This window comes from Entelurus aequoreus, linkage group LG22, assembly GCF_033978785.1.
Source record: "Entelurus aequoreus isolate RoL-2023_Sb linkage group LG22, RoL_Eaeq_v1.1, whole genome shotgun sequence".
In the NCBI taxonomy this organism is placed as follows: domain Eukaryota; kingdom Metazoa; phylum Chordata; class Actinopteri; order Syngnathiformes; family Syngnathidae; genus Entelurus; species Entelurus aequoreus.
Genome location: NC_084752.1, coordinates 21,258,693 through 21,281,192, shown reverse-complemented (window position 1 = coordinate 21,281,192; position 22,500 = coordinate 21,258,693). Strand labels below are relative to the sequence as shown.

Genomic DNA, 22,500 nt, shown 5'->3' with positions numbered 1-22,500 from the left:
CTTTATTTACAAATGTATCAAAAGGTATCGAAAAGTATCGAAATACATTTTGGTACCAGTACCAAAATATTGGTATCGGGACAACTCTAGTTGACTGTTATTTAAACTACCGGTAGTTCCTTATTCTCTTTTACTACATACAATTGTTTGAGCAAATCAAAGTTAATAGTACACGATAACTAAAAGCAAAAACTACCATTTGTTACTCTTTTAAATCCTTTCTGCCCTTAAAGTCCCCCAGTGTCCAAGGACTTATTCCCCAACTTTGTAAACATTAACAAAAACAACATACAAATGATGGATTAAATGATTAAAATATAAATATTGATCTAATCTCTCTCGTATCAACCATATGGTGATACTACCTTTGGTGTCGACACCATCAATCAGCCCTCCCTTTCCTGTCGTGTACTGACTGTCACAATGCTGACACACTACCAGTTGTTATATCCTCCTCTCTCTGGATGCTTATTAATCTACATTTCTTGTTAATATCTGCATAATTTCTGCTCTAATGTGGTTCCATCTACACTTCTTAAACTTTACTAGGCACTTATTGTGTGTGTCGTTTCAAGCTGGCTTTGCGCAGAGGTCTTCAACATGGGGTCTTTTCATTATTTTGTGGGATCTGAGCCGAAGATGTCGTTGTAGCTTGTGCAGCCCCTTGAGACACTTGTGATTAAGGGGCTATAATAAATAAACTTTGATTGATTGATTAATATTTTTATAGTCCACCTGCATTTTTTTCCACAAATTGAAATGTCTTTAAATGCACTTTAACATTGTTTTATGGCCAATATACTCAATATACCTTGTATAAAATAAAATGATATATATAAAATAAAAACATGAATAAATAATTGTTTTAAATTATAAAAATAATTTAACATAGACGACCATAGCAGTCTAGGTGCCAGCTAACTGTTAGCGGTGCTATACTGTATTCTTTGACTATCTCAGTATTGCACAATAACAAAGTAACTATAGGATCAGTTTAATTTAAAACACAATTTTATACAGGATATATAGGGAGGGATGTATCAGTTTGGGGGTCCTTGGCCTGGAAAACGTTGACGACCCCTGGCTTAGCGGCTAGCTTTGCTAATACTTGATAATGCCATCCATCCATCCATTTTCTACCGCTTGTCCCTTTTTGGGGTCGCGGGGGGTGCTGTAGCCTATCTCAGCTGCATTCGGGCGGAAGGCGGGGTACACCCTGGACAAGTCGCCACCTCATCGCAGGGCCAACACAGACAGACAACATTCACACTCACATTCACACACTAGGGCCAATTTAGTGTTGCCAATCAACCTATCCCCAGGTGCATGTCTTTGGAGGTGGGAGGAAGCCGGAGTACCCGGAGGGAACCCACGCAGTCACGGGGAGAACATGCAAACTCCACACAGAAAGATCCCGAGCCCGGGATTGAACTCAGGACTACTCAGGACCTTTGTATTGTGAGGCACATGCACTAACCCCTGTTCCACCGACTGATAAAAAATAGTTAAAATATTTAAAAATGCAACTTATTTGCTTAATGGAGGTGATTGTTATTAACTGGGGGGTGGCTCCACACCGTATACAGACACATAATTAGCTGCTAGCTTGTCCGCTGGGGGACTATACTTATTAGCTTTATTATCAGTTAACATACGTAAAGTATCTTGATAATGACTGACTTACACAATCATCATCCAATTTCTCTTTCAGGGTTTATTGTTTGCATCGCAAAAAGCTACAATTTGTTTTTTTGCATTTCTTTGTTTTATTATAATAACTGACTGTTTTCCTCCCTTGTTTTTACGCAGGACGGGCGACTTACTTCGACAAGCTCTTCAAGTTCCGTAACGGTCGCTTTGAGGATCTGCTCAGTGACGAGCTCAATGTGCGCCGTGGCGTCGCTAACCGCATGGCGGGGCGTTCTGTGGCGTGTGTTGACAGAAAGGTCAGCGACCCTCAACGTAGCTCTTTTTCTGTTTCCTTTAAAGCAAGACAGTCAAACTAATTTTCATTGAGGGCCACATCGCAGTTAGGCTGCACTATGACGGCAATATGACACAAGTAAACAACACCAACATTTTATATGTTCCATTGAAAATATAGAACATTACACACGGCGCTCAAAAATCTATCAAAATGTTTTAGTACGACTTGACTTTGGTAAGCTATGAAGCCGCACCGCTTGATGTGCTTCAACATACAAATATTATTATGGTGTGTGTATAAGGTAAGACATATTATCTGCGTTTTGTTTCGCAATATTATGCGAAAGCAACTTTTCTTACCTTCTGGTACCTGCTGATCTGTATTTGGGATCTGCATGAATCCTAAAAAATTGCACGCGTCCGCCTTTGTAGTCCGTGCCGAATAAGCTTCTTCTTTTCTCTATCTTCTTGTTATGGAACATTCATCCTCCGCTGTTGCCATTTCTAATATAAAGTAGTGTAAAGTTCTTACTTATATCTGTCAGTAAACTCGCCATGAACGCGCTAAAACATACCGGTGTAGTGAGTTTACATTATTCACCCAAGGAACTTTAGTTATTGGTTAGTTCCGGTCGGACGGTTTTTCACGGGACACATATTCGGTGTTGTAATTTCCGAATGAGGAGATGCTGCTGCGTTATTGATTTAAGTTAAGTCTGAATGTCATTAAAACAGTTAGCTCCATCTTATGACACTTCTTCCACTCCCGTCCTTGCACGCTACACTAAAGATGACGGGTAGAAGACGCTGCCGAAGGTGAGCCACGTAAATAAGACCGCCCACAAAACGGCGCATCCAGAAGCGACTGTCAAAAAGCGGCTTGAAGATGATCTGTAAAACATCATCTATGCAACATTTTGACCAATTACATGTTATGTAGACCACAAGGAAGTGTTTTCAATTTAGAAAAAAATAATTATATGACTCCTTTAACGCGCCCTATAATCCGGTGCGCCTTATATATGAAAAAAGATCAAAATAGACGCGCCTTATAATCCGGTGCGCTCTATGGTACGGAAAATACGGTATTACTGTAAGTAAAAAAAACGGTACCACCGTTGGTTTACGGTAAATTCTGGCGACTGAGCAGACATATTTTTATCGTAAATTCTTTTACCGTAAATTTTTTTTTTACCGTAAATTATCTTGTCATTTTTACAGTGTAAAAATGACAAGATAATTTACGGTAAAAAATAAATAAAAATGTCTGCTCAGTCGCCAGAATTTTCAGTGTACAATTTCATGGATAACTTGCTTAAATATTCATTTTTATTTTAACAAAAAAAATCTAATGTATGATAGTTAATTTGTTGCATTATTAGGAAACATGAAACTAATAGTTCATTATTATTACTACTTTCCAATTTAAATTCATAGAAATGTAACTAACATTACATTATTAACATTAACAACATTAATATTACAGATTCATACATAAGTACTTTCTAACCTAAATTCATACACATTTAATCAAATTATTTATTAAGATATATTTCTTATATCATCATATAGTATTAAAATGTAAAATATATGCAATGGCACGCAGTGCATGTATTGTTTTTCTGTCAAAACAGAAAGAAGGAAAACATTTATTAAAGAAAAGATTAAGTATTTTATTGATGCATATTATTTCCAGGCTTTCGCCAGACGTATGAAATGAGTTTGACATCTGTGCTTTAAAGCGGTTCCTTTCAAAACTTTTCTACCTTCCATGTTTCTTCAGGGAACCGGCCGCTACTCGGTCTACGTGGCAAACTACGCCAGCGGCAACATCGGCCCCCACGCTCTTTTAGAGATGGATGAGGCTGCTAGTGATGTGGCAAACGGCGTCATTGCCCTGTCTGATGTTGCTGCCACAGCTGGAGTCAACAAGCTCACAGGTTAGACACCAAAGGTCGTGATATGTCAAAGTCGAGCGTACTGTGTTTGGTACACTTGCCTTATTTTAGTATGATTGGAAGAGGTAAACATACAATGTAGCCCAGTCATGGAATGACTGATGCGATCGCACTTAATGGACCAATACCGTCCAGATGATCAAAAGGTTTATTTATGTATTTTTTTGCTCTTGAAAATGAATCTGGCAGTTATTTGCAATAATATCAGTTAGTTTTTTAGTAGTCAGTAGATATCTAACTGTATTTGGAAGGCCTCTTTTGCATCACCAGACTGGTGTAAGGTCATCTACAGAACCAGAGCCCATTTTCCAGCATATCCAGTTTGGTTAAAGGCATGTAAAACTTTTAATTTGATCACTTAATTTCATGTTTTTGTCTACCTGGTCCACGATTACTTCAAAACTGATATAGTCAACATTATGAGCAAAAAATAAATACAAAATAATCGCCATTTCCGGACTTCCCTGCTCTTCTAGCTCCTCTTCCATAGACACCATAGCCTGTGTTTATAAATCTGTCATATTGTATATAACTGCCCAAAATAATTTGTATTGCATTTCAGCAGTTTAATAGCTCATTAAAACCCTGAGAAATATGCATCATGGTTTTAGAATGGAATAGAATAGAAAGTACTTTATTGATCCCTGGGGGAAATTCAGTACCACAGTTCGCTCACAATATCCAATAATAATAATAAATAATATAATATATATAATATATTATATATATAATATATAAATAATATAAATATTATTATATACATTTTCTGGCACCATCTGGTGATTAAGGAGTACAAATGCACCAAAACAATATTTTCTGAGGTTTTTTTCATCGTCAAGAATGAGTTTAATTCGTTTTTTGTGGAAAAAGCATGGTAATATAGTAGGGTTCCAGTCTGTTGAAAAATAACAGTTATAATGGGAGTCAATGGGGCCAAAAGTGTTCCGAAGAGAAAATGTGTATACTCTATGGATACACTACCGTTCAAAAGTTTGGGGTCACATTGAAATGTCCTTATTTTTGAAGGAAAAGCACTGTACTTTTCAATGAAGATAACTTTAAACTAGTCTTAACTTTAAAGAAATACACTCTATACATTGCTAATGTGGTAAATGACTATTCTAGCTGCAAATGTCTGGTTTTTGGTGCAATATCTACATAGGTGTATAGAGGCCCATTTCCAGCAACTATCACTCCAGTGTTCTAATGGTACAATGTGTTTGCTCATTGGCTCAGAAGGCTAATTGATGATTAGAAAACCCTTGTGCAATCATGTTCACACATCTGAAAACAGTTTAGCTCGTTACAGAAGCTACAAAACTGACCTCCCTTTGAGCAGATTGAGTTTCTGGAGCATCACATTTGTGGGGTCAATTAAATGCTCAAAATGGCCAGAAAAAGAGAACTTTCATCTGAAACTCGACAGTCTATTCTTGTTCTTAGAAATGAAGGCTATTCCACAAAATTGTTTGGGTGACCCCAAACTTTTGAACGGTAGTGTATATCCTCCAACGTTGCAGTATAAAACACAGTGCAATTTTATTTTACTAAAAAAACTCCCTGGCAAAATTTCAGACCACTAACATTTTAAACCAGGGGTGTCAAAGTCAAGGCAATGAATTATCTATTGCCCCCCGGGATTTATATTTGAACCGGCCTGCAGGCCACAGCCGCCTGTTGCTGTTTTGCACGCACCAATACTCCATCAGTGTTGGCGCTAGGAATTTTCAAAATGGTTCCCAGGGACCCCATCAAGTCATAAAAATGGGGTCCCACGGTACATTTTTGGGGTCCCACTTTTTTGTAACTGTTTTGAAAACAAATGATAAATGTATGCATTATCCTGTTATATCTCACATTATATATTGTGTTTTGGAAAAAGGTTGTCATAAACGTTACTTAATTCAATAAACAAAATAGTACAAAAGAAAACAAATTTTTATGCATATAATTTATTCAGTTATAAACATTCATTCACTTTCTTTTTTCCTTCATGGATCTAAACTTTACCGCTGCCTGTATTTTTTTCTATATTTTTATTGTAATATATTCAGAATGTGTTTGTTCTATTGTTGGCCCAAGTAAGACAACAAAAACAATCTGAAGTTGTCTTTATTTTTTAGTTTTAATGCCATGATTTTAAAAGTCTGGCCCGCGTGTGCAGATTTTCCTCCATGCAGCCCCTGAGCTAAAATGATTTTGACACCCCTGTTTTAAACTGAGCAATCATATCACATAAGGAACACATGTCATGCCCATTTTGGGCCCTAGAGTTGCACAAGGGTTGATGACAAAACACATCTTTGAAATAGGTACAACTACATGACTCGAAATAATCCAAAAATCCAATCCCACAGCACAGTGGCTCACCAACGACTATATTTGTGTGCCTAATATGGACGCAATTAATTAATGACAGCACAGTAGACATGATCGGAAAGGCTGGAAGTCAGGGAAATTATTGAAATATCCTCGTGAAAACCAGTGTCCTCAGCAGTGGCCATTTTTGTTTTGCATTGCTAGTCTATTTTTTTTTTTAATATGTCAAACAAAATTGTGCAAAACATTTGAGATACAGTTATATTTGGGTGCAGGTGGACGCGGTGTTGTGGTTGGACCCATCCTCAGTGATACAAGGTCTGATGTTTTTTGTGACAACGAGAGAGGACCCAACTTCCTGTTCAAGAACAATGGAGACGGGACTTTTGCTGAAGTTGCCAAGCAGACAGGTGAGACATAAAGCTACAGGCCTTGCATTCGAATAATAAACACCTCCAGCGGTTTAAGTCTCTCTGTTCAGCTACCAGTATCGGTTTGTTTGATCCATTCATACTGCAATAAAACTGAATGAATCCATTAAAGATACACATTTGTGTGTATGTGCCAAGGTGTGGAGGACCAGCATCAACATGGTAGAGGAGTAGCACTGGCAGATTTTAACGGCGATGGAAGGACAGACATAGTCTACGGCAACTGGAACGGTCCACACAGACTTTACCTACAGGGCAGTGACTCTAAATTCCGGGTGAGCAAGGAGTGTATGCGGTTGAAGGACAACATAAAAATCTAAATAAAATACAGTAAGTCTCTAAGTAGGTTTGTTGGGGTTTTTTTTTACAGAATATTGCGACTGCAGGATTTGCATCTCCCTCCCCAATTCGCACGGTTATAGCAGCTGATTTTGACAATGACGGACAACTTGAGGTGTTTTTGAACAATATTGCCTACAGAGGAAATGCACCCAACAAGCTCTTCAGGTGAGTCTACTTTTTAAAAAAAACATTTAGAAAAAGGTAAAAAAAAAAACTCAAATCTGAGCTAAGACATAATATTATTACCGTACATCTTTTTGCCAATTGTAGTATCACATATCGCAAAAGAGATATTGTGCAACAATTAATTTAATATACAGTTATATCTGCAAAATCAGGTCATACAAAAAGTCAGAGTGACTCTCCCAACATGCGACGCAACAAAAAAATAGTTATGTAAATAAAAACAGTAGAGATCTGAAAAATATTGATCTCATCACGCCAGTATCGATTTGATACTGTTACTACCCTTAGTATCTATATTTGCAACCATGCGCCCAATTATTCAAATAACATTGACTAGAAGTTAGGGCAATTTGTTTATCAATAAGAATTTTAACGTTTTAATTATAACAGTGCTTAACTTCTTTTTACACTTATATATGTGTTCAAAATGATGAAATAGGATTTATAAAATGAATTGCTTTTATAATGAATAAACCTTTTATAATACAGAGAGTTTTACCACAGGGTGGAGGGCAACAACTATAGGTAACTTGATGGAGTTACTTCAACCATGTGATTTTTCCCAAGTATATGACAGTAAATTAGAATGACATCATTTAATATAATGGAATACAAGTTAATTGTTCTGGTATTACATTTTTTGTAAATATATTTTTATAAATCTAATGGTACTTTATGTGTGTTACATTCCCACATATAAAGTCTTTCATCGCCATGGATAAAATGGTTCTAGTTTGTATTTTGAAATTGGGGGTTCCAAAGAAAATTGCATAGAAAAAATGGTTTGGATGTGGAATGTTATATTCATATCTGTGGTCATATCTTGATCTGGGCCATTTGCTTGTTGTCTTTTTTCACCTCTAAATCTATAATAAACTACTCTAAATGTGTATTGGCCCGTCTCAGGCAACTTTATTATTACTTTTGAAAATGCTGAATTTAAGTAACAGTACTGAAAGTAACAGTTGGGAACTTTTAACAAAATATAGCAAATACAAGAAATACAGCCACAAACTCATTACAGTTGTCTCTCATTTATTGCTGCTAAAGGGGTCTGGACATGACCGCGATAAATGAATTTCAGCGATGTAGTAAAAATGTATTATAAATCAACAATTTTCATAGCTATATAATAAAAAAACATGTTTACGACCTTCTAAGTACATTTTTCAATATCATTCGAGCCCTCTAGACACCTTTAGTCACCTTTGCACCCTTTTAATGCAATGTAGCTGGCTAAAGCTGAGCCAATCAGTGGCCACGATACTGAACAGCATGCTCTGATTAGTTTGGTCTCCTCTAGTGGCCAATATTAGTGTAGCATTGATATTGTTGGTCTATTTATACATCGTTATGCTTAAAAATGCTTAATTTAGGCCAAAAATGTTGAGAGTATGCTTTTGTACACAATGTGGTGAAGCCGCAATATTTAAAGCACGATGTGGCGAGGAACAATACAAGTTGTATGTATACAATATTGTATTTAAGAAATAACTTTTTTTTTTAAATGTAGATAACGAGACTGCGCAGAGATCTTAACCGTCCAGTCATTTTTGAAATATCATTGAATATACAGAAAAATAAGTGAGTAAACTTAATTTCGGCCTTTACTTGGCCTGCAGAGGATCAGAATGATGTAACTTCCTGTGACTTGCGGACCATGTGACATGTGGATTATTCACATTCACAGAGTTTATAATGTGTTGGGGTAACATAACTGAGTGAAGAAAAGAAAAAGCAAGGCCAGCAACACTCGTGTCCTTCTAATAATTTGAATATAAACTGCACAGGCGCTACCAAAACACAGACCGGTTCGAACAAGGTCTTCGTCAGTGTGCAATTTTTTAGCAGGAAGTGATGCACTTAAATCAGGGGTGTCAAAGTAATTTTAGTTCAGGGGCCGCATGGAGGAAAATCTATTCCCAAGTGGGCCGAAATGGTAAAATCATGGCATGATAATTTAAAAGTAAAGACAACTCTAGGTTGTTTTGTTTGTTTTACATTGGCCAAAAATAGTACAAGCACATTCTGAAAACGTACAAATCACAAATAATCCTCTGGACAAAACACTTCCAAGTTTGTTGAAAATTCTGAGGAAATCGGTACAGTTTAAAAAACACAATGAACTTAGACTTGGTTTCAGTGTATCTACAAAACCAGGATTAAACTTTAAATCACAGTCTTTCTGGGATTGAACAAAAAACACAACATGTAAACTCTTCTAGGTATCAAATACCTCCTTGGTCATGTCCACGTATCAATACAGTGCTAACTCAACAAACTGTAAGAAACAGAGGTAAAAACTATTCAAAAGGGTTAAGTGTTCTCGTTTTTGACAGGAACATTAAGGGTGCCAAATAATGATGTGTTTGAAGTAGAAGACATAAAACGTCAAGTTTTAAGTTTCATTTGGGTCAAGGGAGAGGAGCCGCAGCCACGCTTTACTTTGTAACTCTTGCTTGTTCTGACAAAATTGCTATTGTGACATTCAGTGGACACATTTAAAACAGCAGTTTCGTTCATTTAAAAAAATGCAGCTCATTTTAATACTTGGCAAACTCATCACGCGGGCCGGATAAAACCGCCGGCCGTAGGTTTGACACCCCTGGCTTAAATAGTCACAGCTGTGGTCAATCAATTGCTATAATAAATAAAGAACAACTTAAAAAATTAAAGTGCACAAATAATAGACAAAATGTAAAATTGTACAAAATAAATCAAAGACTCAGCACAGTATCATAGGAAAATAAAGTAATTTAAAAAAAATTTAATTAAAAAAAAACTGAAACAAAATAATGTGTGGACAACCATTATAATAAAAAAACTTTCTGAGTGAAAGTCTGTATTATATAAATTATAAATTTATTTTTTAAAGTAATATATTTCATCCATCCATCCATTTTCTAGATAAAGATAAAGTGGTCAAGGGGGTGCTGGAGCCTATCCCAGCTGCATTCGGGCAGAAGGCGGGGTACACCCTGGACAATTCGCCACCTCATCACAGGGCCAACACAGATAGACAGAAAACATTCACACTCACATTCACACACTAGGGCCAATTTAGTGTTGCCAATTAACCTATCCCCAGGTGCATGTCTTTGGAGGTGGGAGGAAGCCGGAGTACCCGGAGGGAACCCACGCAGTCACGGGGAGAACATGCAAACTCCACACAGAAATGTATTTATTAAATATGCACTTTACAGGTACTTTTACCATGCATTTATACGTTTTCTTGCCTGGGAACGCAAATGTCCCCCATTTGGGTGAATTACCTTTATGTATTATTTTTTTAACGCTCATCCTGTTCATGGTCATGGGTGAATTAGAGCCCCTCCCAGCTGGTTTACAGCCGATTATTGATAACATTCGAATGTTTTGTACATTTGCAGAGTTTCAAGAAGAGCCAATGCTGACCCTTTAATCCAGGAACTGGATGTAGGAGACGCCGTGGAGCCTCAAGGCAGAGGAACAGGTCAGAAGGGGATTATTAACATATTTTCCTCATCGTGGTGCTTTCGCTTCCAGTTTGATGAGAGGAGACACCACATTGAGCTTGTTTTCTAGGTCAACGCATTAAAAGCTCTGTGCCTTTTTATTTTTTTTAAACAGGCGGCACTGTGACAGATGTGGACGGAGACGGACAGCTGGACCTACTGATAGCGCACGGAGAGAGCGCGGCACAGCCGGTCTCCGTCTTTAGGGTCACACAGGTGCGAAGGTAGCCGTGTGTTGTTTACGAGAGCCTGACTGGGGCTGACTCACTCACTACGTTCATTAGGGCTCGACCAATAAGTGGCTTCGAGTCGTCCCTCGCACCCAGTTCGGATCCTACGCGCGGGGTGCCAAAGTAAGAGTCTTCACGAAGCTGAGTGGCGCTCACACGCGCATCATTGATGGAGGCTCTGGGTACCTGTGTGAGATGGAGCCAGTCGCACACTTCGGTTTAGGTAAGTGTCACAATTATGTTCATACATTCTGCTAGGGATACGGCCCAAAATCTATATCACAATACAGTGGAACCTTGATCTACAAACTTAATTGCTGTTCATTAATACAAAAGTTTGTATACTGAAGCAAATTTCTACATAAGAAACAATGGAAATATGAATGATGGGTTACAGCCTCGACAAAAGTCCATATTTTAGTGAAGGTTTGTACACTTTGAACAGAATATAGAGTGTAAGTCTACCAAGTACCGTGTATCAAACAAACATAACAAGGAGGTGATGGATCAACTTCCTCTTAATTAACAAGCTAAAACAACAAGCTGCTGTCCTGTATGTGCTGCTTTGCCAACACGGTCACACACACAGAAGTCCCTTTGGTGCCCTCACAAACAATCAGAAATCACTTTTAAAACATTTAAGTAAGTCAAATCCACTTACCATATGTTTTGGACCAAAGGGCACACTATAAGGCGCATATCATGATTTTTTTTCTACATTTAAAACTTCCTTGTGGTCTACATCAGTGGTCCCCAACCACCGGGCCGCGGATCGATTGGTACCGGGCCGCACAAGAATAAAAAATAAATAAAAAATAGATATAATTTTTTTTTAATTTTGTTTAATTAAATCAACATAAAAAACACAAGATACACTTACAATTAGTGCACCAACCCAAAAAACCTCCCTCCCCCATTTACACTCATTCACACTCATTCGCACAAAAGGGTTGTTTCTTTCTGTTATTAATATTTCTGGTTCCTACATTATATATCAATATAGATCAATACAATCTGCAGGGATACAGTCCGTAAGCACACATGATTGTATTTTTTATGACAACCCCCCCGGTCCATGGGACAAATTGTCAAGCGTTGACCGGTCCGCAGTTACAAAAAGTAAGATGTAAGAATGTTTCTTTGGTCAAAATTTTGCATAGATTATGTTTCACAGACCATCTTCAAGCTGCTTTCTGACCGTCTCTTCAGGATGCGCCGTTTTGTGGTCGGTTTTATTTACGTGCCTCTACTTTGATAGCGTCTTTTCCCCGTCATCTTTGTTGTACCGGTAGTTTTTAGCACTTCCGTAGCGAGTCTACTGACAGATGCAAGTTAGAACTGTATGCTACTTTATATTAGAAATGGAAACAGCGGACGATAAATGCCCCACAACAAGAGGGTAGAAAAAAAGAAGGAGCTTATTGACTACGGTGTCGGCGCAGACTACATTTGCAGACGCGTGCCAATTTTCGGGACTATGCAGATCCCAAATACACATCAGCAGGTACCAATAGGTAAGAAACAAATCTCTAAATCTCTAAATAGGTGCCATTTTGTGGTCCTTATACACACACCATAATAATAGCCGCTTTTTGAAGCACAGTATCTCATTTTAAAAATACTATTACTACAAAACAAAAAAACATAAAAAGTGAATTAAAACAGGTGTAATGTAACGAGAAAAAGTTGAAACGTTGACGCTAATAATTAGATGTCCGATAATATCGGCAGGCCGATATTATCGGACATCTCTAATTGGTTTAAAATCTAATACCGGAAATTATCTGTATCTGTTTTTTTATTATCGGTATCGTTCTTTTATTTTTTATGGGGTTTTTTTTTAATCAACATAAAAAACACAAGATACACTTACAATTAGTGCACCAACCCAAAAAACCTCCCTACCCCATTTACACTCATTCACACAAAAGGGTTGTTTCTTTCTGTTGTTAATATTTCTGGTTCCTACATTATATATCAATATATATCAATAGTCTGCAAGGGATACAGTCCGTAAGCACACATGATTGTGCGTGCTGCTGGTCCACTAATAGTACTAACCTTTAACAGTTAATTTTACTCATTTTCATTAATTACTAGTTTCTATGTAACTGTTTTTATATTGTTTTACTTTCTTTTTTATTCAAGAAAATGTTTTTAATTTATTTATCTTGTTTTATTTTATTCATTTTTTAAAAAAGGACCTTATCTTCACCATTCCTGGTTGTCCAAATTAGGCATAATAATGTGTTAATTCCACGACTGTATATATTGGTATCGGTTTATATCGGTATCGGTTTATATCGGTATCTGTAATTAAGAGTTGGACAATATCGGAATATCGGATATCCGCAAAAAAGCCATTATCGGCATCCCTACTAATAATACAAAGCTGACATGCAGGCTGATTTTTTTTCCTTGAAAAAAATCCATGTTGCATTGGTTTTTAAAATGAAAAATATCAAAATGGCCCCTGCATTTTGGTGTGTGGCCCTCAGTGGGACAAGTTTGGACACCCCCGATCCTACGCCATACACTACACATGCGTAGCATGTTTGCTTATTTTTGTCCTCCGGGGATAATGATAATTCAGATTCAGATTTATTGGCCAAGTATGTTTAGCAAACAAGGAATTTGACTTGGTAGAATGTGCTCTCTTTGTTCAATGTATGAAACTTACTTGGGAGCAAGGATTAGTTTGCCACTAGCAAGGACGCTAACAATGCCTTGAGGATGCGGTCGTCCACTTAGTATTAAAAGCTCTGTATCAGGCCAAATTTGAATCGTATATATCGCACCCATACATTCTGGCGTGCTTAAACTTGGATTGTGATTGTCCGTCTGTGATAATCGCTTCATGTTCTTGTTCGTGGCGCTGTGGCGGTGATTTATAGGAGGCGATGACGCGACGGTGCTGGAGGTCTCCTGGCCTGACGGTACCACAACCACTCGTGTCCTCCAGCCTGAAGAAATGAACTCTGTGGTGGAAGTAACGTACCCCAGCGAGGGAGAAATGTCCACACTTCACAATGACACCCAGGTATACTTGCTGTAAAATGCCAAAACATTGCATATTTTGTTAAGAAAACTATGTTTTTTGTTTTGCAGTGTGGTCAAGGCTTTGCTGTGAAGAATGGCCGCTGCACAGGTAAGACAATATCAGTTAGTATTTAAAGATTTTCTTTTAATTTTCTTTTGTTTTTTACAGGAATCTGAAGACTTCATTTAAACATTCTCCGAACTTTGCTTAAAGCCAAGCCTTTTTTTTTTTCTTTTACTCTATGAGTATTATTTTGTACTTGACAATTTCACAGGTCACCTAATGTTACAAGTTTTATTTTCATTGTGCGAACTCCTGAAATTAAATGTTAACAGTTTTCTGATTGCGACTGACTAAGTAACAAGCCATATTCTCTATAAGTGATTGATTGACAACTCGTGTATGTGTACCTTTTGTATTTTCCCGCCACCATCCAATCTGTAGCACCAGCTTCATTGTTGGCCAACTCCAGCTCCAGGTTTGAGGCCTCCAATTTTCAGATGCTTTCATTAGTATTTTATCTAAATTGGCAGAGAAGTGACTAGTTAAGCAGCAGTATTGCAATTAGACATTTTTACAGCATTGTTGCATGTTTTGATCATGTGTCTCCTGAATGAAGCCCTACTTTGTGCATCTTGCAGTCTGCATACAATCATATTGGAAAGAAGTGAACTGAATGCATGATACCGCAGTCCTTGATGCAAGGCAAAGCTAATACAAGATGTGCATGCACAACATTTGATTTTTTTTCTTTCAGCACAAAATTGATGACAAGATGCTCCTTACAGTGTTTTAGTATTATGTCCATCTTTTTTTCTCCGCTATTTCCTGTTCATTTTTACTAGCCGCTGTTGACTAATAGCAAACGATAACATTATGTAAATAAAGACTCTTGAATGCAGCTGTGTTGACATTTTATTTATTGATAATAGGTCTTTGCCATGTGTATCAAACAATCAGCTGCACAAAAACATCAAGAACATAAGACATTCACAATAAAGAGTCTGCTTTTGGCAATTATTTGTCTTTGGAGGTTGAGTCGGATATCAATCAAGGGTCTGCATTGGATTCAGGAAGACTATTTGACTTATACTTGCTACGTTCTTGCATAATTTCAAATTTTGGAAGAGATCATCTCACTCAGAAACGAAGGTTTGTGTAATGTCTGAGTGAGGAAAATGGAAGACTTGGCGTTACATATATTAGTATGTAGTGTTTTTATATACAGTGGTACCTCAACTTAAAAGTGTTATGAGATATGAGCTGTCTCGGCTAATCGTTATGCTTTAAGTTACAAGGAACAATTTGAGTTACGTGCATCGCCGCCATTAGTTGGTGTACAAAATGTCACTGCGAACCCCGGAAGATCCACCCATAAAATACATAACTCGCTAACATTATCTTATAGCTAGAGATCGACATTGACTTTGTTTTTCCGAGCATGGGAAAGAAGAAAGTGTATGTGAAGTACATTGCTGGGAAGAAGTGGATGATATTGGTTGAATTCATGAAAGAAAACATCAAAAGCAGCTGGAGCGTATCACTGCTAGTCTGCATTATACTGATGCAGAATGAGTCTAACACCAGCCAAGAATGTTAAAATAATATCTAAATGGCAGACATTTATGCATGAAAATATGTAAAAGCTGTGTGTTTGGACAGAGAAGCAGCTCAAAGGATATCGTAGTCGTCCACTCTCCAGGATAATTGCTGTACATTATTATTCATAAAACTACTGTACTAATACAGTCTTTTGTATTGTTTTTATAAAATCTTATTTATTTTCTATCTAGAAGGCTTTTTTCTTTTTAAAATGGGTAAGCACCAATTAAATTGAATTCATGTAAATGGCAGACGTTGATTTAAGATACAAGTGTTTTAAGTTAAAAGCTCCATTAAAGATCCAATTAAACTCTTTAAGTTGAGGTACTACCGTACAGGAGATATGGGCTAAGGTCTATTTGAGGCCCGTGTTTTATTTTGGGTACTCCATCTACAATGTCACATACAAAACATTGTCACCTCTTAAGACCCAGCAATGCATTCCAAACAGTCCTCAATGTTCTACAAAACATGATGTATGAAAGAACTACGGTACTCAGCACTAGATGCCGTTGTACACTGCAAAGGACAACTTTTCGAGGCCTCAGGAGGTTAAAAGCCAAAAGTATACTATAGTCCTGTTTCAATTAGGTTAAGAGTTGTACAGTACCTTTTCTTCTCACTTTCTCACAAGAACAATTGTTTTTGTTCGTCGGGCGTATTGCAACAAAGGATATAAGTGCATGTTGTCTGTGTTCACAAAGCTCAGTGAGGAGTAACATGTCTTTCTTGGGTAAGAGCGAAGGGTGAACTGAGGGTCGGGGCGGTTCGAACGTCCACAGTTGTTTGGTGATGCGTGATTAAGGGGACGAGTCATCGAGCGGTGCTGCTGGACACAGAGCTGCTCCCGGAGCTGCAGCCGCTAGAACCCCGGTCTTCATAAATGGAAATCTCTATCTGGTAAAAGTCGTTAGGGACTAAGAACTTGATGCAGGAGTAAGATTGTAGTAACATGAACTCATATTCATGCTGAGGAAGGATACAACACGCATTCCCCTCTCTATGGGATCGGTGATGAGCAGACCCCTGGGAGCGTAGATCTTCTCATTCTGCTCCTGAATGTACTTGGCAATTTTCTTTAACACCTGACACACACAGATAGTAAAAATACAAAAGTCGAACATACAGCTCCAATGAGGCCATTAACAAAACTAAGTGCTGTATTTTTGCTTCTCAGTCTATTTTGTAAGTTATAATTGCCAGAATTGTTACTTGCCAGTGTGAGTGACAGGAAGAAAAGCTCTTGACTCACATGGAGTGAAGTCTTTGGAGCCACCTGTCAGTTTGCATGTATACAGTTATATGATACAGTGATGCTAGGTTGTATGATATAGACCAGGGGTGTCCAAAGTGCGCCCTGGAGCCATTTGTGGCCCCTGGCACATTCTAAAAAATAAAACATTAAAAAAGTGGAATAAAAAAGAAAATGGGAGAAATGTAACTCTGAAAAGTTGCAAAGTTGACTCAAATTAAAAAAAGCTTCCATGCAGGTGTTTTTTTCTTTAAAGCTGTCATTGCTCAAAAAAAGATAGTGAATCAAAATCAATGTTGTTATGAATTATTGACGTATTCAAGGCTCCAATAATTTAAATACTTTCAAATATTTTTTGAGGTAAACGTAACATATTTTGCGTTTGCCATATAAAACACTGAGTTTTCTTTGAAAAGAAAAATGGCATAAAAAGCAAATTAATAAAAAAATGTTCATAATCGATGGAAAGAATGATTTGAAAAGTAATGAATGAACCTGAAAACCAATTTGAGGGTTCCAGGTTCGAGCCCAGCTTCCGCCATCCTAATCATCATCCCAGTGAATGTGCAAGACTCCCTTGAAAAGGGGATTCTTAATCTTAGTGGGACTTTCCTCTGTAATTGAAGGTTTAAAAATATTGTATGTCTTATTTTAAGCACATATGAGTGGGGCCCTTTTGGATCCCCAAGAACCTTTTTTAAACTGTAATTGCTCAAAAAATAATTATGAATGAAAATTAATGGTGTTATGAATTATTGGCCAATTTACAGCTCCAATTATAATTTTTTGGGGGGGAGAAAAGAATGCATAGTTTGTGGGGGTTTTTTAAATAAAAAACAGAGCTGTCTTTGACAAAAATGTGTAAAAAAAAAAAGATCCACAGATAGAGCTCAAGTTGATTTAGAGATTTACTGTAAGCGTTAAATAAAATAAAATAATAATTAATAACAGTATATGACTAATTTTGAAAACATTTTATGACTGAGACCCTTTTGGGTCCCGGGACCAAACTTGAGGAGATCCCAAAAAAATCTATACATTGTATTGGTTTTGATAATGAAAAATATCAAAATGGCCCCCGCATACTTTCATTTTTTCAATTTGCAGCCCTCATTGGAAAAACTTAGGATACCCCTGACATAGATGATGTAAATCAGGGGTCACCAACCTTTTTGAAACCAAGAGCTACTTCTTGGGTAGTGATTAATGCGAAGGGCTACCAGTTTGATACACACTTAAATAAATTGCCAGAAATAGCCAATTTGCTCAATTTACCTTTAACTCTAAGTTATTATTAATAATTAATGATATTTACACTTAATTGAACGGTTTAAAAGAGGAGAAAACATGAAAAAAATTACAATTAAATTTTGAAACATAGTTTATCTTCAATTTCGACTCTTTAAAATTCAAAATTCAACCGAAAAAAAGAAGAGAAAAACTAGCTAATTCGAATCTTTTTGAAAAAATTTAAAAAAGAATTTATGGAACATCATTAGTAATTTTTCCTGATTAAGATTAATTTTAGAATTTGGATGACATGTTTTAAATAGGTTAAAATCCAATCTGCAGTTTGTTAGAATATATAACAAATTGGACCAAGCTATATTTCTAACAAAGGCAGAACGTTATTTCTTCCAGATTTTCCAGAACAAAATTTTTAAAAGAAATTCAAAAGACTTTGAAATAAGATTTTTCTAGATTTGCCGGAATAATTTTTTTGAATTTTAATCATGATAAGTTTGAAGAAATATTTCACAAATATTCTTCGTCGAAAAAACAGAAGCTAAAATGAATAATTAAATTAAAATGTATTTATTATTCTTTACAATAAAAAAAAGAAAATTACTTGAACATTGATTTATATTGTCAGGAAATAAGAGGAAGAAATTTAAAAGGTAAAAAGGTATATGTGTTTAAAAATCCTAAAATAATTTTTAAGGTTGTATTTTTTCTCTAAAATTGTCTTTCTGAAAGTTATAAGAAGCAAAGTAAAAAAAATAATGAATTTATTTAAACAAGTGAAGACCAAGTCTTTAAAATATTTTCTGGGATTTTCAAATTCTATTTGAGTTTTGTCTCTCTTAGAATTAAAAATGTCGAGCACAGCGAGACCAGCTTGCTGGTAAATAAATAAAATTTAAAAAATAGAGGCAGTCCACTGGTAAGTGCAGCTATTTGAGCTATTTTTAGAACAGGCCAGCGGGCTACTCATCTGGTCCTAACGGGCTACCTGGTGCCCGCGGGCACCGCGTTGGTGACCCCTGATGTAAATGATAAAAAGTTAGCAATAGAGCTATTAATACTATCATCATATCATTAGAACGCATGTTGATCACACATCTAACTGCAAATCTGACAGCGACAAGCAATCGGTCATGTGATTGCAACCCAGCAAAAAAATTTAAAAATAAAATATATATATATATATATATATATATATACACACACACACACATATATATATATATATATATATATATATATATATATATATATATATATATATATATATATATATATATATATATATATATATATATATATATGTGTGTGTGTGTATATATATATATATATATATATATATATATATATATATATATATATATATATATATATATATATATATATATATGTATATATATATATATATACACACACACACACATATACATATATGTTTATACATACATACATATATATTCATATATATATACATACACACATGTATATACATATATATATATATATACAGTATATATGCCACACACCATACAATGTAGAAAAAATATCTTTACTGTGAGTTATATGACCATTTGTCATGTTAAATTTAGCAGATCTGTAAAGTTCACCATGTTTGAAGAAAGTTAAACATTGGGAAACAAATGTCATTTTGACATTTATGAGTGGAACCTGAAAGTTAAGTAGGTGGGAGTTCACCTTCTCATAGCGCGTCTCCATGCAGAAGAAGATGAGATACGCTGTAGAACAAGCCAGGCATCCTTCTAGGTAAGACTGGCCCCCGATCTTTTCTGCCTCTGTATAGTAGTTATTGAGGGTCTTCACAGTGTCCTCGAACAGAGTCCGCTCAATCTGCACACATGAGCAAAGCACGTTTATGAACTGCAGGTTGCAGAAAGGCACAACATATTGTCTCACGCTCACCCTGCTCTCTAGCTCAGAGGGGAACTTTGTCTGGAACTTGCAGGTGGTCCCCTCGCTGTAGTCTCTCTGGATGAAGACTTTGTTGGCGAGAGATGCATTGTGTCTCAACTCCTGCAGGTTGTGGAACTAAAGAAATACACCATGTCAGACAATAACAAGACTATTAGCATGGAACCCTTTATAAAAATAATTAATTATTGTGCACATTATTGTGTACATTCAGATACAGTTTAGTCCAGAATTACATAGGTGGTTTTTACTTTGCATTTATACGCTATTTAACCTTTTCATGCACCATTTTATACTGTACAAAATTTTATTTGTTACATAATTGCATTCCTCTACCATGTTTGACACATGATGTGGTACGCTTTGGATCATGAGCTGGCCTTTCCTTTTCTAAAATACGGCTCTTCTGGGGTGGTTTACATCGTCATCTCACCCTGTCAACATTTCAATTTTTTTCATTTTTATTTTTATCTAATTCACTCAACATTAGAAAAAAAATTAACATTAAAATTAGGGTTGTCAATGATAACGAGTTAACTCATATGATTAATCACAATGATTCACGTACAGTACACACTTAGATTATGCATGCAATTTATTTTGACCGTACAAGCTCTTTTACCTTAACCGTTATACGATCAGTGATCAGATCAATGCTTACGTTAGTACAAAAATAAGTGAGGAGACTCAGACTGGGGTGGTCGTTGACAAACTTCATTCCAAACTACAGCCTGAAAGAACTTAACATAAAACTCTTAACAAGTTTTGTGCAAATAAATTACATGCATTCAGGTAAAACGCTTAAAACCATTCCTGGATGACATTCTGACAATAAAATTGCATTTGTGTACATATATTGGGTTCTTTTCTTAACTAATTTGAATTATGCATGCGGGTGATTACCTGTGATTAATCATGATTAATCCGAATTCCAAAATGTGTTTGAATCTGATTTAAAAAATAATAATAATTTGACACCCCTAATTAAAATACATCATGAATGAAAAGGAGCAGACAGAAGTATAAACCTGTAATATCTGCCTCCTATTCACACAAATACAAGTAGAAGACTAATAAGGCCATATTTCTAATTCATACGATACAATAAAAAAATAAACGAAAACATCACCTTACTATTAAAGTCAAATCTTTTCATTATCATGAGATAAATTTGTAAAGAAATGTACAATGTTTTGCTCCACTGTCAAGTTTGTGCCATAAAACAAGAACCTTTGTTCGAAATACATATTTCCATTGTCCCTGTTCTAAAACCTATTGACAATGATATGCAAAATTTGTGGAACAGAAAACCGGGAACTAAATATAATAAACTGATTAGACAACAGATACAGCAGGAATAGACGTGAGCAGAAAGAGAGATCTGGGTAGAGGTGGGGGAAATAATAGATTTTTAGATGCATAGCAATTCGGACATGGACGATCATAAAATCAATTAGTAAACGTCAATAATCGATAATCGATTTATCTATTTTGAATAAAGTAATGCAGACAGTTTTCTAATTTGGCTGACCTCACCGAGAGATCTGACCAGCTCCTTTACTATCTGGCACTTACTGTGCAGTTTTGCACACCATCCATCCATCCATTTTCTACCGCTTGTCCCGTTCGGGGTCGCGGGCACATTTTCACGAATTGAATAAATGTGGGAATTAATTTAACTGTTTCTTATTACAAATTACTTATTTTTAAAGTTTTAAGTGTTAAACGGTTATTTAGTAAAACATAAAGAAATGTAAAATTGCATCAATATACATGAATTAAAGATGCATCAATAATAATTTTTAATGGAATTGTAGCTCCTGAATCGTAATCGTAATCAAATCGTGAGGTGCCCAAAGATTCCCTTTTCTGAATTGGGCTGGGCCTTTTCTGTGCTTAAACCAAACTATGAAACACTCCCCAAAGTCTTAAAACCCACTTTTATTCTTTGACTTTTAACTCGGCATGAGTCATTTGGTCCTCTGTCTCTTTGTACTTATTTTAGTGTTTTTATTACTTTAATAAGGCATCATTCATTGCTCTTATTTGACTTACTATTTTTTTTTTTGGTTTTATTTAGAACTGCCAGAGTTAAATTGAGTTTTTAGCCTACTATTTATTTATTTATTTAAATTGTGGTGCAGCACTTTGGAAATTGACTCTGTCTGTAAAGTGTCCTACAGAAATAAAGTGGATTGGATTAGATTGAAGGAACCAGATCATAAAAACCACATTGTGACAGTCCACACTGTGGTGGCGTATTAATGCAAAATTCATATACTGTATATGTACTTCTGGACGTAACCATACCAGTACAGTCTTACCTCAACCTAAGAGTGCCTAAACCTAAGAGTGTTTTGAGTTAAGAGCTGTGTCTGGACTATTTATCATGTTTTAGTTTGCAAGCAGAATTGTGAATTATAAACATCCCCGTTAATAGTTTGCGTAGCAAATGTCACAGTAAACCCTGTAAAATCTGTTCAAAACATCTGGTCGGTCAAAAAATTTTAAAATAATATCCAAACGACGAACATGTATGCATGAAA

General features: G+C 36.1%; 2 protein-coding genes across 4 annotated transcripts in view; one reads left to right on the top strand and one right to left on the bottom strand.

The window, feature by feature from the left end:
• Nucleotides 1-14,827, top strand: part of crtac1a (cartilage acidic protein 1a) — a 19,140-nt gene extending 4,313 nt beyond the window's left edge. The window contains exons 4-14 of the mRNA XM_062032914.1: nucleotides 1,810-1,946; nucleotides 3,710-3,866; nucleotides 6,479-6,613; nucleotides 6,773-6,909; nucleotides 7,005-7,141; nucleotides 10,552-10,634; nucleotides 10,772-10,872; nucleotides 10,941-11,109; nucleotides 13,781-13,926; nucleotides 13,995-14,034; nucleotides 14,095-14,827. Coding sequence (XP_061888898.1) covers nucleotides 1,810-1,946; nucleotides 3,710-3,866; nucleotides 6,479-6,613; nucleotides 6,773-6,909; nucleotides 7,005-7,141; nucleotides 10,552-10,634; nucleotides 10,772-10,872; nucleotides 10,941-11,109; nucleotides 13,781-13,926; nucleotides 13,995-14,034; nucleotides 14,095-14,102 — 1,250 coding nt within the window. The 3' untranslated portion in view covers nucleotides 14,103-14,827. The remainder of the gene's footprint in view (nucleotides 1-1,809; nucleotides 1,947-3,709; nucleotides 3,867-6,478; nucleotides 6,614-6,772; nucleotides 6,910-7,004; nucleotides 7,142-10,551; nucleotides 10,635-10,771; nucleotides 10,873-10,940; nucleotides 11,110-13,780; nucleotides 13,927-13,994; nucleotides 14,035-14,094) is intronic.
• Nucleotides 14,810-22,500, bottom strand: part of golga7ba (golgin A7 family, member Ba) — a 12,383-nt gene continuing 4,692 nt past the window's right edge. For 2 of the 3 annotated variants that reach the window (XM_062032921.1, XM_062032919.1), the window contains exons 2-5: nucleotides 19,946-20,071; nucleotides 19,721-19,873; nucleotides 16,512-16,613; nucleotides 14,811-16,425 (exon numbers count right to left, since the gene is read on the bottom strand). In XM_062032921.1, the coding sequence (XP_061888905.1) occupies nucleotides 16,342-16,425; nucleotides 16,512-16,613; nucleotides 19,721-19,873; nucleotides 19,946-20,071 (465 nt within the window). In that variant the 3' untranslated portion in view covers nucleotides 14,811-16,341. Of the gene's footprint in view, nucleotides 16,426-16,486; nucleotides 16,614-19,720; nucleotides 19,874-19,945; nucleotides 20,072-22,500 lie in introns of all 3 variants that reach the window. The other variant, XM_062032920.1, reaches the window with a different exon arrangement.